The sequence below is a fragment of the Somniosus microcephalus genome, chromosome 18, assembly GCF_052327205.1.
Source record: "Somniosus microcephalus isolate GS21.2 chromosome 18, FLI_Smic_1.0, whole genome shotgun sequence".
Classification (NCBI taxonomy): domain Eukaryota; kingdom Metazoa; phylum Chordata; class Chondrichthyes; order Squaliformes; family Somniosidae; genus Somniosus; species Somniosus microcephalus.
In genome coordinates, this window is record NC_141004.1 from 28,388,872 (window position 1) to 28,405,937 (window position 17,066).

At 41.7% G+C, this 17,066-nt stretch overlaps 1 protein-coding gene across 1 annotated transcript in view; it reads left to right on the forward strand.

Annotated features, from left to right (window-relative positions):
• Nucleotides 1-17,066, forward strand: part of LOC147105178 (complement receptor type 1-like) — a 358,655-nt gene that overhangs the window by 142,334 nt on the left and 199,255 nt on the right. The window contains exons 17-26 of the mRNA XM_086011790.1: nt 996-1,095; nt 1,713-1,786; nt 4,501-4,686; nt 5,693-5,884; nt 8,087-8,183; nt 9,366-9,439; nt 10,147-10,332; nt 11,292-11,483; nt 14,607-14,703; nt 15,649-15,722. Coding sequence (XP_085867916.1) covers nt 996-1,095; nt 1,713-1,786; nt 4,501-4,686; nt 5,693-5,884; nt 8,087-8,183; nt 9,366-9,439; nt 10,147-10,332; nt 11,292-11,483; nt 14,607-14,703; nt 15,649-15,722 — 1,272 coding nt within the window. The remainder of the gene's footprint in view (nt 1-995; nt 1,096-1,712; nt 1,787-4,500; nt 4,687-5,692; nt 5,885-8,086; nt 8,184-9,365; nt 9,440-10,146; nt 10,333-11,291; nt 11,484-14,606; nt 14,704-15,648; nt 15,723-17,066) is intronic.

Genomic DNA, 17,066 nt, shown 5'->3' on the forward strand with positions numbered 1-17,066 from the left:
GACTAATTGAGCAAAGGGAACCCTTACAGCTGTAATGTTATACGTACCAGTTTATATCACATTCTAACATTGTGGTCACACACACACCGTCTTTTCATCTGGAATACATGGTGAAATAGTGAGTGGACATTTCCCTTGCATTATTAATAGAGAAAGTTCACCCCAAAGTGGCATTTAGGAACACTTCCTAAAACATCACAGGACCGAGGCACAAGGTGAGACGGCCTGTCTTCAAGCTAAAGATGCTGAAGCAGCAGCAGGATATCCGTGATGGTACCACTCATCTGCTTAGTGTGATGGATCAGATATCTGGAGATGAGCAGCTGTAGCTGTAATGCAGGTTATGAATTGGCCGACAAGAATGTTGGTATATGTATGGGTAACAGAAGAACATAAGAATTAGGAGCTGGAGTAGGCCATACGGCCCCTCGAGCCTGTTCTGCTATTCAATAAGACCAAGGCTGATCTTCGACCTCAACTCCACTTTCCCGCCTGACCCCCCATATTCCTTGATTCACCTTGGGTCCAAAAATCTATCAATCTCAGCCTTGAATATACTCAACGACTCAGCATCCACAGCCCTATGGGGTAGAGAATTCCAAAGATGAGAGATTTGTTGCCCAATCACATTGAGATGCTTCCTGCCTGCCATGTTGGAGGCTCAAGAGGCTTTTTAGTGCCTAAAAACGTGAGCTCCACAACTGACTTTCTAGGCCCTTGTGTTTGGACTGCTGGTAAAGGTTCTCCTAGATGCTTGCAGAGGGAGATTGAAGGCAGAGGCCTATTAATGAGGGGTATTGCATCTTTGAGTGAATCTTGTATATATTTTGATAACATTTTCAAAATGAATTCCAGAATTAGGAGAAGTTGGTAGCAGTTTCATATATTAAATCCAAAATACTGTGAATTACTTTGAAAAAAATAAATGGAAAAAAATCACTTGAACTCCTGATATATATTGTAATATTTCTACCTTTTCCATTTTTTCTATCTAGCATTGAACTGTGGTAATCCAGGAGAGATTCTGAATGGGTATTATGAGGCACCAATGACTACATTTGGAAGCAAAGTTACTTTTTATTGTAATGATGAAGGGTGAGTTGTCCTTACTCAGATTGTTGAATAGTTTGGTGAAGGTTTATTTTAAAAATGTTGTGAATGTGGTGACAGCAGTCCACAGCATCTCCATGTTGGTGCAACAATGCCACTTACCCAACCCAAGACAATCATTACCTGTTGTTTACATTTCTGAAGACAGCCGTCCATGTGGCTACCGTGTGAGGCTTGTAACTGAATGTCACACTGTGGGTAGTAGTTTTACACATTCTACTCTCACCAGTCATGTCATTGTCCAATTAGTGCTAAATTCTGGGCTATTGATGCTGTGAACTTTCACCCACTGGTCAAACTCCTGTCACTTAGGTTCTTAGAGAACAATTGCAAAATTTAATTTTTGATCGATCTGTTGATCCATAATTTGACTCCCACATTGGAGGTTTGCGCCTGCTGGTTCCTCAAAACTGTGATTCAGCTCTGTGAGCCAAGAAGCACCAATATCCTTCTTAAGACGAGCTGACCTGAATTAGGTTTGCTCTTCCATATGTTTTCCGACCAACACTTCGTCCAGCAATAGTATAACATGTCTTGATTTTCAATGTGCCCCTGTGCTAATGTAACCCAGGACCCTGACTAGCCTGTTTCTCTTTCTCCAGGTACCGGATGGTGGGTCGGAACTATCGGTTGTGTACAGCTGATGGCTGGGATGGCCAGGTCCCAACCTGTGAATGTAAGTTAGGGTCCCAAATGTCTGGCTTCACTTTCTGTGCCAAACAATTATGTCAACTTCTAAAATATTGTATAATGTTTTATAAAGTGCCCCATTAGCTTTATTGTCAGAATTATAATGGTGCGATTGTACATGGCTAGGAGAAGGAATAGGTTTCATGGGCTGCTTGGCGTTTTCTTTTTAATTTATTAAATGCTTTCCATTCCCACAGTGATAAATAATTTGATCACTAATGAAGGAAGAAAAGTAACAATTGTAGATTTTGTTTTTAAAATGTGGTTTTTCAGTCACACTGTAAATGGTACTTGGATTAATACTTTCAATATCAATTCCACTGGAATTTGCTTCTGGTGCAGTTGCTGTGTTGTAATTGCCAAATTGAGCTGTAACTAAAATGATGGATGATTTTGTGATGGGGAAAGAAATTAGTCAACCAAAGTTTACTTATTAATAAAATTAAATTCCCAATTAATTTGTGCTATTATTTAAATAAGTAGGTGGAACTCACTACCACAAGGCGTCGTTGAGGCGAACAGCATAGATGCATTTAAGGGGAAGCTATAAGATCATGAGGGAGAAAGGAACAGCAGGATATGTTGATGGGGTTAGATGAAAAAGAGTAGGAGGAGCCTCGTGTGGAGTATAAACACCGGCATGGACCTGTTGGTCCGAATGGCCTATAAATACTTTGTAATTCTCCTCCCTTTTATTTAGCATTTCAGATTTTACAATCCTGTGACGTGTGCTGTACCCTAAGTGGCAAGCAACTAACCTTCCAGCGTTTACAGTTCACCCTGGCTTCTCTGTATTCATCTCTCTTTCTGTTTACCTGCTCACCTAAAAACAAAATGTAGCTGAGATAAGGCGATTAGGTTGTTGCGAGGATTATTGGGAGGGGGCAGAAAGGAAACGTCAGAGAGAAGAATGCCCATGGCCTGCTCTGAATTGCATGTATTGGTTCATCAGTGTGCTGAGCCGTTGACCTGACTGACATTAATCCCTGAAGCTTTTGATCTACTGTCTGTTCAGGTCTCGAACTCAATTAAATTTTTCCTTGGCCATCACATGTAATAATTTTCCACTTAGTATCGGGATATGTCCAACACCTCTGTATGGAGAGCACTAGGAATGTGAAATGGTAGCAAAATACACTCTTTTTAGCGCCCCTGTAATTTTTCACCTGGGTTGCTCGCTGCGGTGTCCAGGAGATTAATCTTTAATTCATGGAGTCTCCAGGCCCCTCCTGGAGGGTTGAACCCTCTCTTTAACCCAGTTGCTAGTGTGTAAAACTGCAACACAAGCTGCCTGTGAGAATAAAGTCATTTTACAGGTGAGTATGTCTCATACAATAGTTGGGATGCTGAAAACATAGATGGTTAATAGTTAATGTTAAATATTGATGCGTGGCACAGTTGTATCCTTGAGCAACTCCACTAACACCCCTGATTTACATGTAAGCTTTGGTAATGGAGGGGGTGGATATTGAGTTCAGTGGCAAGGGTACCAATCATGTCCTGGATATTGTTGAGCTTCTTGAATGTTGTTGTGGTTGCACCCATCCAGGCGAGTGGTGAGTATTCCATCAAAGTGCTGACTTGAGCCTTGTAGATGGTGGAAAGGCTTTCAGGTGGCAGGAAGTAGTTCACGTGCCACAGAGTACCCAATCTCTGCCCTGCTCTTGTAGCCACGTTGTTGATATAGCTGGTCTAGTTCAGCTTCTGCTCAATGGTGACCCTCAACATGTTGATGGTGGTGGAGTCAGCAAACGTAATGCCACTGAAAGCCAAGGGGATGTGGCTGGGCTTTCTCTTTTTTGAGATAGTCATTACCTGGCACTTATGTGGCATGAATGTTACCTGCCACTTGTCAGGTCAAGTCGGAATGTTGTAGGCTGGGATGGGCTGCTTCTTTATCAGAGAAGTTATGAATAGAGCTGAACACTGGAATCATCAGGAAACAGCCTCACTCCTGACCTTATGGCAGAGAGAAGGTAGCTGAATAAAGTAGCTGAAGATGGTTGGGTTGAGGTTGTTTCCCTGAGTAACTCCTGCAGTGATATCCTGGTGCTGTGATGACTGGCCTCCAACAACCATGACCATCTTTCTTTACAGCAGATTTGACTCCAGCTATTGGAGGGTTTTCCTTTGACCCCCATTGGCAGTAATGTTTTTACTTTGTTGGTGTCTAATCTGCATATGGTTTCTAATCCATGTTGCCAGAACAATGATATAGAGTAGATTGCTAATACAAATGAAGCATTTTGTTTTCCCGACAATTATTATAGAATTATCTTGTTGTTTTAACTTCTGGGTTAATTCCCTGAAAACTGATGATACGTAAAAAGAATTCCCATTCATCAAGCTGATATGTGTTAATTCTAAATTATCTGATTGTCGTAGTGCAACAAATATTATTCTGGAGGATTTTGTAATTGCTGTAGAAGTCAGTCTTTTTTGGCCCTTGATTTATTTCTTATGCAATGTAATGGAGTTCAGGACTTATTTTTAGTTTATATCCCCCCCCTCCACCCACCCCACCGCCACCGTGTATAGTGCTATAGGAGATTTACGAATTGGTTTCTAATTATGCCTTAACAAGCATAACAATATTTGAATGAAGATGGGGACTTGAGTAGTGGGCCAAATGGACTTTCAATCAGTATCATAAGTACAGTTAATTGTTTAATGGAGACTAAAGCATTGCTCTTTTGTCAGTTATTGGATGTCAATCTCCTGAACTGCCCGCAAATGGTCGCATAATCTCAGGATTTGGACCTACATACAAACGTCAGGAGACGATCACCTACAGCTGTAATGAAGGCTATGAAATGGTTGGCAACAATGTCATTGAATGTAGTGAGAACAACACATTTGTACCACCACCACCAACCTGCAGACCACGTGAGTAACCATCCCTTAAACTTGAGAATGGAATCAAAAGATGTCGGTGGGCCTTTTTGCAATCCGTTGAAACTACGTTAACGCCTGAATGTTGGGATTGATTTTCCTCAGTTGGCGTTGGCATTGACACATCGATTTTTTTTTCTTGCAGTTTTAAAAAATGAAATTGGAATACTTTCAATGACCAATGAGCAGAGGGAACTTAATGCTTTAATGCCACACATTGGCCCCTTTTATCGTGTCTGGTCACAAATGCTGATACAGGGGTGAATACTCCTCCACCTCCCCCCACCACCCGAGTGGAATTCCAGTGGCTGGCAGGCAGTATGTGTGACCGGATGCTCAGTAGTCGTGGCAGGAGGCCTGGTCAATTTTGAAGGCCGGGTCTGATTTGCATCGTAACAGTGGGCTATCTCTGTAGTACAAGCCCCATCAATACAGGCCGCCATTTCCGGGCTGCCACAATATCAGGCGGTCCACTTGGCCTCCTGAGCTGAAAAACTCGTCAACTCCCCTGAGCTGTCTGCTGCCCCTTTGGTGCCCTCAGGATACCCAACGCCCGTCACCAGCAACACCACCACTTTCCACATTGCAATACTTCACCATAAATGTAATTCTTCTTAAAAGTAATGGATGCAAAATCATGGGCACAATTTCCTGATGTATCCTCCCAGCATTCGCCAGGAGCACAGAAGTGGAAGATTTAGTGCACTGTTAGTGAGTTTGCCGCATTATACAGTCTTACATAAACATACATTTCCATAAACAAACAGAATTTACTTAATAAATGTGGACAGAGTATTAAATGTCCATCCACTAATACTGCCAAATATATTCTGAGCTCAGAATAGCTTTATCCACTGATTCTGTGTAAACCCTCTGCGATTGTGAACTGTATGACATACTGTACATAATCCACCTTGTATTCAAGCTTCACAGTTAATTTTATTTTTGCTCACTGTGCTAGATTTAGCCAGTCACAATTTTGGTCTCCTTATGTTTAAAGGTATCTGTGGCAAGCTTCCACAATTGGAAAATGGCTCACCAACTGAGGAATTAATTTCTCGGACCTCATTTGCTGTGGGTACTGAAGTTACTTACAGTTGTTATATGGGCTTCACACTGAAAGACGAAAATTCAGTATCTATTACTTGTCAGGTTGATTCAACTTGGACACCATTACAGGCTATTTGTGAAGGTAAGTGATAAGGGTAACTTTATTTTCCCCACTAATTCACTTTGTGCATCCTCTCCTGAAGGAAGTGACTTGTGCTGGAGTGCAGTTCTCTCAGCGCAAGCAACCTTCAGTATCTCACCCAAGAGGCCATTCTTAGAGTTTGAACAGTGAATTTTGGCATGGAACTTAACCATGGCATCCATCGTAATGACCCTGCTTCTTCAATTAGAGTACACTAGCGTTAAGCTGGAACTAATGGTTAGTGATCAGGAGTGGGAACCACTTTTATCTTCATTCATTCGGAGATGCTGAAGCCAACTTGATGGGGAGGTTTTCTACTAAATATAGTCACTATAATCCATAGTTAATTAAATATAGTTAAATCATGCTCATCCTCCCTCCTCTTCCTCTTCCTTTCTCATTTTAAGATCCAACTAGATCTGTGTCTGTGCCCTACTGAATTACTTGTGTTAGTGCAGCACATAGGAAACTGTTGCATTAATTTGCTGATCAAGCTTGAGTGAAAGTAATTGATATTGAGGAGGTGACAAAAGCCTGGAGAAATATTTCAGTGGTGGTGGTGCTGAGGTAGAAGCAGGTTGCGTTACTGAAGTGGAAATAAGTGATCTTTCGGTTGTATAAGAGAGTGGTAGTCAGGGAGGAGAATGAAATTCAGGGAGGGGGCTGATTCTTTGGCAGGAGCTAAACAGGATGGTTTCAGTCTTGCAGATAAATTGAAGAAAGGTCTTCCTTAACTATGACTTAATGTCAGATAAGCAGTTGAGCTCAACAGTGGTGGAGAAGTAGTAATGGACTTTATTAACATACAAATGGAAGTTGAATCCATGTCTACAAATGTCACCGAGGCACAGTGCATCGATGAGAAAAAGAAGGGACACAAGACGGAACTTTGGGGCACTCCAACATCGATAGTGTGCTAGTTGTTTTAAAAATTAATTCAATATTTCTAGTATGCTGTCACTACTGTGCATGAGCTACAATATGCCCACTCCTCTGTGATATGATTCTATTCCTACAGCAACATGTGATGCGGTCAATTTTACCAAGCACCTACTTGCAAACAATGTGGCTAACGATTTCTTAAATTTGAGAAATAAAAAGATGTGGGTTAAACCTTTCCTAAATATATAAAAATGATCTGAATATCTGAATGTTAACTTGGATTTTTCCCAGTAGACATTAGCATATCCATTTCTTTCTTGTTCCTCTTCACTCCTTTTCAATGACCAATTGAGCAAAGGGAACCCTTACAGCTGTAATGTTATATGTACCAGTTTATATCACATTCTAACATTGTGGTCACACACACACCGTCTTTTCATCTGGAATACATGGTGAAATAGTGAGTCGACATTTCCCTTGGGTTATTAGTAGAGAAAGTTCACCCCAAAGTGGCATTTAGGAACACTTCCTAAAACATCACAGGACCGAGGCACAACGTGAGAAGGCCTGTCTTCAAGCTAAAGATGCTGGAGCAGCAGCAGGATATCCGTGATGGTATCTCTCATCTGCTTAGTGTGATGGATCAGATATCTGGAGATGAGCAGCTGCAGCTGTAATGTAGGTTATGAATTGGCCGACAAGAATGTTGGTATATGTGGTGGGAACATAAGAATTAGGAGCAGGAGTCGGCCATACGGCCCCTCGAGCCTGTTCCACCATTCAATAAGATCATGGCTGATCTTCGACCTCAACTCCACTTTCCTGCCTGATCCCCCATATTCCCATGAAACCAAAAATCTATCCATCTCAGCCTTGAATATACTCAACGACTCAGCATCCAGAGCCCTATGAGGTAGAGAATTCCAAAGATGAGATATTTGTTGCCCAATCACATTGAGATGCTTCCTGCCTGCCATGTTGGAGGCTTAAGAGGCTTCTTAGTGCCTAAAAACGTGAGCTCCACAACTGACTTTCTAGGCCCTTGTGTTTTGGACTGCTGGTAAAGATTCTCCTAGATGCGTGCAGAGGGAGATTGAAGGCAGAGGCCGATTAATGAGGGGTATTGCATCTTTGAGTGAATCTTGTATATATTTTGATAACATTTTCAAAATTAATTCCAGAATTAGGAGAAGTTGGTAGCAGTTTCATATATTAATTCCAAAATACTGTGAATTACTTTGAAAAAAATACATTGAGAAAAGTCACTTGAGCTCCTGGTCTTTTGTAATATTTCTACCTTTTCCCTTTTTTTCTATCTAGCATTGAACTGTGGTAATCCAGGAGAGATTCTGAATGGGTATTATGAGGCACCAAATACTACATTTGGAAGCAAAGTTACTTTTTATTGTAATGAAGGGTGAGTTGTCTTTACTCAGATTGCTGTATAGTTTGGCGAAGGTTTATTTTTAAAATTTTGTGAATGTGGTGACAGCAGTCCACAGCATCTCCATGTTGGTGCAACAATGCCACTTACCCAACACAAGACAACCATTATAACAACAGAAAATGCTGGAAAAACTCAGCAGGTCAGGCAACATCCGTGGACAGAAATTTGAGTTGACGTTTCGGGTCGAACCCTTCTTCAAAACTGGAAAGAAAAGATGGATCGGAGGCAGGGCTGCGATCGGACAAAAGAATAAAAGAAACAAAAGAAGTAAAAAAGAGACAATGAAAGGTGTTAGAAGCTAGACGAGATGGTAATAGGCTGAGATTGGGTGTAAAGTGTACTGGCAGGGCAAGGGATAGCTGCCAGGTGTGAGAGCGAACCAAAAGGAAAGGGGGGTGGGGGGAAAGGAGTGGAAAAATTACAAGAAAAAATGAAATAGGGGCCGAGGTTATGATCTGAAATTGTTGAACTCGATATTGAGTCCGGAAGGCTGCAGAGTGCCTAATTGGAAGATGAGGGGCTGTTCCTCGAGTTTACGTTGAGCTTCCGTGGAACAATACAAGAGGCCAAAGACGGTGAGGTCCGAGTGGGAATGGAGCGTTGAATTAAAATGACAGGCGACCGGAAGCTCGGGGTCACCCTTACGGACTGAACGGAGGTGTTCCGCAATTACCTGTTGTTTACATTTCTGAAGACAGCCGTCCATGTGGCTACCATGTGAGGCTTGTAACTGAATGTAACACTGTGGGTAGTAGTTTTACACATTGTACTCTCACCAGTCATGTCGTTGTCCAATTAGTGCTAAATTCTGGGCTATTGATGCTGTCAACTTTCACCCACTGGTCAAACTCCTGTCACTTAGGTTCTTAGAGAACAATTGCAATATTTAATTTATGTTCGACCTGTAGATGCATAATTTGACTCCCACATTGGAGGTTTGTGCCTGCTGGCTCCTCAAAACTATGATTGAGCTCTGTGAGCCAAGAAGCACCAATATCCTTCTTAAGACGAGCTGACCTGAATTACGTTTGCTCTTCCATATGATTTCCGACCAACACTTCATCCAGTAATTGTATAATTTGTCTTGATTTTCAATGTGCCCCTGTGCTAATGTAACCCAGGACCCTGACTAGCATGTTTCTCTTTCTCCAGGTACCGAATGGTGGGTCGGAACTATCGGTTGTGTACAGCTGATGGCTGGGATGGCCAGGCCCCAACCTGTGAATGTAAGTTAGGGCTCCAAATGTCAGGCTTCACTTTCTGTGCCAAACAATTATGTCAACTTCAAAAATATTGTATAATGTTTTATAAAGTACCCCAATTAGCTTTATTGTCAGAATTATAATGGTGTGATTGTACATGGCCAAGAGAAGGAATAGGTTTTATCGGCTTTTTGGCATTTTCTTTTAATTAATTAAATGCTTTCCATTCCCATGGTGATAAATAGTTTGATTACTAATGAAGTAACAATTGTAGATTTTGTTTTTAAAATGTGCTTTTTCAGTCACACTGTAAATGGTACTTGGATTAATACTTTCAATATCAATTCCACAGGAATTTGCTTCTGGTGCAGTTGCTGTGCTGTAATTGCCAAATTGAGCTGTAACTAAAGTGATGGATGTTTTTGTGATGGGGAAAGAAATTAGTCAACCAAAGTTTACTTATTAATAAAATAAAATTCCCAATTCATTTGTGCTATTATTTAAGTAAGTAGGTGGAACTCACTACCACAAGGAGTAGTTGAGGCGAACAGCATAGATACATTTAAGGGGAAGTTAGATAGCACATGAGGGAGAAAGGAACAGAAGGGTATGCTGATGGGGTTAGAAGGAAAAGGGTGGGAGGAGACTCGTGTGGACCAAATGGACTTTCAATCAGTATCATAAGAACAGTTAATTGTTTAATGGAGACTAAAACATTGCTCTTTTGTCAGTTGTTGGATGTCAATCTCTTGAACTGCTCACAAATGGCCACATAGTCACAGGATTTGGGCCTACATACAAACATCGGGAGACGATCACCTACAGCTGTAATGAAGGCTATGAAATGGTTGGCAACAATGTCATTGAATGTAGTGAGAACAACACATTTGTACCACCACCACCAACCTGCAGACCACGTGAGTAAACATTCCTTTAACTTGAGAATGGAATCAAAAGATGTAGGTGGAGCTTTTTGCAATCTGTTGAAACTCTGTTAGCGCCTGAATGTTGGGATTGATTTTTCCCAGTTTGCATTTGCACATTGATTTTTTTTCTTGCAGTTTTAAAAAATGAAATTGGAATACTTTCTGTGACCCAATGAGCAGAGGAAACTTAATGCTTAACGCCATACATTGGCCCCTTTTATCATGTCTGGCCGCAAACGCTCACACAGGGTTGAATTTCCCCCTCCGCACCCCCCACCACACGAGTGGAATTCCGGTGGCTGGCAGGCAGTATGCGCGACCGGCCGCTCAGTAGTCCTGGCAGGCGGCCTGGCCTCATTTGTATCGTAACAGTGGGCTATCTCACCAATGCAGGCCGCCAGTTCCGGGCTGCCACAGTATCAGGCAATCCACTTGGCCTCCTGATCTGAAGAACTCGTCAACTCCCCTGAGCTGTCTGCTCCAATTTGGTGCCCTCAGGCCCCTCACCAGCAACACCACCACTTTCCACATTGCAATACTTCACCATAAATGTAATTCTTCTTAAAAGTAAGGGATGCAAAATCATGGGCACAATTTCCTGATGTGTTCTCCCAGCATCCGCCAGGAGCCCAGAAGTGGAAGATTTAGTGCACTGTTAGTGAGTTTGCCGCAATATACAGTCTTACATAAACATAAATTTCCATAAACAAACAGAATTTACTTCATAAATGTGGACAGAGGAGTATTAAACGTCCATCCACTAATACTGCCTAATGTATTCATAGCTCAGAATACCTTTGTCCACTAATTCTGTGTAAACTTTCTGCGATTGTGAACTGTATGATGTACTGTACATAATCCACCTCGTATTCAAGCTTCACACTTAATTTTATTTTTGCACACTGTGCTAGATTTAGCCAGTCACAATTTTGGTCTCCTTATGTTTAAAGGGTCCTGTGCCAAGCTTCCACAATTGGAAAATGGCTCACCAACTGAGGAATTAATTTCTCGGACCTCATTTACTGTTGGTACTGAAGTTAATTACAGTTGTTATACGGGCTACACACTGAAAGACGAAAGTTCAACATCCGTTACCTGTCAGGTTGATTCAACTTGGACACCATTACAGGCCATTTGTGAACGTAAGTGATAAGGGTAACTTTATTTTCCCTACTAATTCACTTTGTGCATCCTCTCCTAAAGGACTTGTGCTGGAGTGCAGTTCACTCAGCGCAAGCAACCTTCCGTATCTTAGCGTACACAAGTCTTAAGCTGGAACTAATGGTTAGTGATCAGGAGTGGGAGCCACTTTTTTCTTCATTCATTCAGAGATGCTGAAGCCAATTTGATGGGGAGGTTTTTTTTACAAAAATGTTTTTAAATTCTATATTTTTGTCTTTTGTTCACAGAATGGTACAAATTTGTATTTTGAAACACAACCCTGAAAATGTCAACTACATTTATATCATTGTTAAAAGAATATAAATTGTAATTTGGCACAGTATAATCGGATGTTGTCAGCCATAGATAAATTGCTATATATTAATGAGTGTGAATTGCTAAATATAGTCAGCATAATCCATAGTTAATGATCTGTCGTTAAATCATGCTCATCTTCCCTCCTCTTCCTTTCTCGTTTAAGATCCAACTAGATCTGTGTCTGTGCCCCACTGAATTACTTGTGTTAGTGCAGCACATAGGAAACTGTTGCATTAATATGCTGATCAAGCTTGAGTGAAATCATTGATATTGAGGAGGTGACAAAAGCCTGGAGAAATATTTCAGTGGTGGTGGTGCTGAGGTAGAAATAGGTAACGTTACTGAAGTGGAAATAAGTGGTCTTTCTGATAGATAAGAGAGTGGTAGTCAGGGAGGAGAATGAAATTCAGGGAGGGTGCCGATTCTTTGGCAGGAGCTAAACAGGATGACTTCAGTCTTGCAGATAAATTGAAGAAAGGTCTTCCCTAACTATGACTTAATGTCAGATAAGCAGCTGAGCTCAACAGTGGTCATTGCGGAGTCAAGCATGGTGGTGGAGAAGTAGTAATGGATGGTATTAGCAGACATATGGAAGTTGAATCCATGCCTACAAATGTTGTCACCGAGGAACAGGAAAAGTGGCACAAGACGGAATTTTGGGGCACTCCAACATCGATAGTGTGCTAGTTGGTATAAAAATTAATTCAATATTTCAAGTATGCTGTCACTACTGTGCACGAGCTACAATATGCCCACTCATGTGTGAAATGATTCTATTCCTACAGCAACATGCGGTGCAGTTTTACCAGGCACCTACTTGCAAACTATGTGGGTGATGATTTTTTTTAGTGTTTTTAAAAAAAAAAACTGAAATTGAAGTACTTTTCAATGACCAATTGAGCAAAGTGAACCCTTACAGCTTGAATGTTGTACGTACCAGTTTATATCACATTCTAACTTGGTGGTCACACACACGCACACACCTCGAGCCTGAATTTGCGATTGGACGCTTCCCGCGGGCAGATGCCTCCGATCACCAAATTTTCTATGCATTTACCTGGTGGTTCGGGAGATACGAAGCCTTGCGATCCTAGGCCTCTCCTGGTAAAAATGCGTAGAGGCCCACGTATCCCAGGGGCGCATGCGGTTCGCAAGCGCCCCAGGGATCACATGGGCCAGCCCAACCATTGAAAGAAGGGAAACCCCATTCATATTAATACGAGTTTCGTATGTATGGAAGTGTCGTAAGTATGAATGGGGATGACTTAAAAAATACAGGAAACTTTTTTTTATCCGGCACCGACGGGACCGACATGGTGCCGGTTCATCAAAAATTCCGGATAACCAAAAGCTATAATAAAAGATACGGAGCTGAGTGCTCCGTATAAAGCAACAAACCCTGTTGCTTAGCAACAGGTTCAGAAGAATGGCCACAAGTTCCAAGTGTCTCTGTAGCTTAGGGGCACTCAAACATCGATAGTGTGCTAGTTGGTATAAAAATTAATTCAATATTTCAAGTATGCTGTCACTACTGTGCATGAGCTATAATATGCCCACTCATGTGATATGATTTTATTCCTATGGCAACGTGTGGTGCAGTTTTACCAGGCACCTACTTGCAAACTGTGAGTAACGATTTCTTAAATTTCAGTAGTAAAAAGATGTGGGTTAAACCTTTCCTAAATATATAAAAATTGTCTTAATATCTGAATGTTGACTTGGATTTTTCGCAGTAGACATTGGCATATCCATTTCTTTCTTGTTCCTCTTCACTCCAAAAGAGTTTTTTAAAAAAACTGAAATTGGAGTACTTTTCAATGATCAATTGAGCAAAGGGAACCCTTACAGCTTTAATGTTGTACAGACCAGTTTATATCACATTCTAAAATTGTGGTCACACACGCGTGCACACCATCTTTTTTCATTTGGAATACATGGTGAAATAGTGAGTGGACCATTTCTGTTGTGTTATTAGTAGAGAAAGTTCACCCCAAAGTGGAGTCTAGGAACAATTCCTAAAACATCACAGGACTGAGGCACAAGGTGAGGTGGTCTGTCTTCAAGCTAAAGATGCTGGAGCAGCAGCAGGATATCCGTGATGGTATCTCTGATCTGCTTAGTGTGATGGATCAGATACCTGGAGATGAGCAGCTGCAGCTGTAATGCAGGTTATGAATTGGCCGACAAGAATGTTGGTAAATGTGGTGGGAACATAAGAACATAAGAATTAGGAGCAGGAGTAGGCCATACGGCCCCTCAAGCCTGTTCCACTATTCAATAAGATCATGGCTGATCTTCGACCTCAACTCCACTTTCCTGACTGATCCACCATATCCCTTGATTCGCCGAGAGTCCAAAAATCTATCAATCTCAGCCTTGAATATACTCAATGATCCAGCATCCAGAGCCCTATGGGGTTGAGATATTTATTGCCCAATCACATTGAGATGCTTCCTGCCTGCCATGTTGGAGGCTTGAGAGGCTTTTTAGTGCCCAAAAACGTGAGCTCCACAACTGAATTTCTAGGCCCTTGTGTTTTGGACTGCTGGTAAAGATTCTCCTAGATGCGTGCAGAGGGAGATTGAAGGCAGAGGCCTATTAATGAGGGGTATTGCACCTTTGAGTGAATCTTGTGTATATTTTGCCCACATTTTCAAAGTGAATTCCAGAATTAGGAGAAGTTGGTAGCAGTTTCATATATTAATTCCAAAAAAATACGTTGAAAGAAATCATTTGAGCCCCTGGTATTTTGTTATATTTCTACCTTTGCCATTTTTTCTATCTAGCATTGAACTGTGGTAATCCAAGAGAGATTCTGAATGGGTATTATGAGGCACCAAAAACTACATTTGGAAGCAAGGTTACTCTTTATTGTAATGAAGGGTGAGTTGTCCTTACTCAGATTGCTGAATAGCTTGGTGAAGTTTATTTAAAAAATGTTGTGAATGTGGTGACAGCAGTCCACAGCATCTCCATGTTGGTGCAACAATGCCACTTACCCAACCCAAGACAACCATTACCTGTTGTTTACATTTCTGAAGACAGCCATCCATGTGGCTACTGTGTGAGGCTTGTAACTGAATGTAACACTGTGGGTAGTACCTTTACACATTCTACTCTCACCAGTCATGTAATTGTCCAAGTACACCCTCAAAGCCTCCTTGAAAAAGTGCAACACCCCCACGGACACCTGGGAATCCCTGGCCCAAGACTGCACAAAGTGGAGGAGAAGCATCCGGGAAGGCACTGAACACCTCCAGTCTCTATGCTGGGAGGAAGCGGAAGCCAAGCACAAGGAGTGCATGTCTACTCAAGCACCCCGCCCCTTCAACCACCGTCTGTCCCGCCTGTGACAGGGACTGTAGGTCCCGCATTGGACTCATCAGTCATCTGAGAACTCATTTTTAATATGGAAGCAAGTCATCCTTGGTTCCGAGGGACTGCCTAAGAAGAAGAAGAACAATTGTCCAATTAGTGCTAAATTCTGGGCTATTGATGCTGTCAACTTTCACCCACTGGTCAAGCTCCTGTTACTTAGGTTCTTCGAGAACAATTGCAATATTTAATTTATGATTGATCTGTAGATCTATAATTTGAGTTCAACATTGGAGGTTTGTGCCTGCTGGTTCCTCAAAACTGCAATTCAGCTCTGTGAACCAAGAAGCACCAATATCCTTCCTAAGACGAGCTGACCTGAAATACGTTTGCTCTTCCATATGATTTCTGACCAACACTTCGTCCAGTAATAGTATAACATGTCTTGATTTTCAATGTGCCCCTGTGCTAATGTAACCCAGGACCCTGATTAGCATGTTTCTGTTTCTCCAGGTACCGGATGGTGGGTCGGAACTATCGGTTGTGTACAGCTGATGGCTGGGATGGCCAGGCCCCAACCTGTGAATGTAAGTTAGGGCTCCAAATGTCTGGCTTCACTTTCTGTGCCAAACAATTATGTCAACTTCAAAAATATTGTATTGTGGCGGATCGCCACCTAAACAGGCGCAATCCACTTTTCTGTCCGTGGACAATAAATCGGGCACCTTGCCTTTAAGAAGCATGCTGCCTTTAAGGCATGACAAAGGAGCGGGCGTCGCCCTCAGTGTGTACTCAAAAGCGCGGGTGTCGCCCTCAGTCTGTTTTCGGGTTTAGCAGAGAGAGGAGCTGGGGCAGCCATCTCTCAAGAGAATGTAATAAAAGCCATGTGTTCCTCAGATCGGTTCGGCCTCCATTCGTGTTCCGCGGCAGCCGCAACAGTATAATGTTTTATAAAGTACCCCAATTAGCTTTACAGTGAATGATTGTCAGAATTATAATGGTGCGATTGTACATGGCCAGGAGAAGGAATAGGTTTCATGGGCTGCTTGGCATTTTCTTTTCAATTTATTAATTGATTTCCTTTCCAATGGTGATAAATAGTTCGACTACTAATGAAGGAAGTAAAGTAACAATTGTAGATTTTGTTTTTAAAATGTGCTTTTTCAGTCAAAGTTTAAATGTACTTGGATTAATACTTTCAATATCAATTCCACAGGAATTTCCTTCTGGTGCAGTTGCTGTGCTGTAATTGCCAATTTGAGCTGTAACTAAAGTGATGGATGTTTTTGTTTGGGGAAAGAAATTAGTCAACCAAAGTTTACTTAATTAATAAAACTTAATTCCCAATTAATTTATGCTATTATTTAAATAAGTAGGTGGAACTCGCTACCACAAGGAGTAGTTGAGGCGAACAGGATCGATGCATTTAAGTGAAGTTAGATAAGCAGATGAGGGAAAAAGGAATAGAAGGATATGTTGATGGGGTTCGATGAAGAGGGGTGGAAGAGGCTCGTGTGGAGCATAAACACCGGCCTGTTGGGCCGAATGGCCTGTTCCAGTGCTGTAAATACTTTGTAAATTTCCTCCCTTTTATTTAATGTTTCAGATTTTACAATCCTCTGATGTGTGCTGTACCCTAAGTGGCAAGCAACTAACCTTCCAGAGTTTACGGTTTACCCTGGCTTCTCTGTATTCATCTCTTTCTGTTTACCTGCTCACCTTAAAAACAAAATGTAGCTGAGATAAGGCGATTAGGTTGTTGCGAGGATTATTGGGAGGGGGCAGAAAGGAAACGTCAGAGAGAAGAATGCCCATGGCCTGCTCTGAATTGCATGTATTGGTTCATCAGTGTGCTGTGCCGTTGACCTGACTGAGATTAATCCCTGAAGCTTTTAATCTACCGTCTGTTCAGGACTCGAACTCAATTTAAT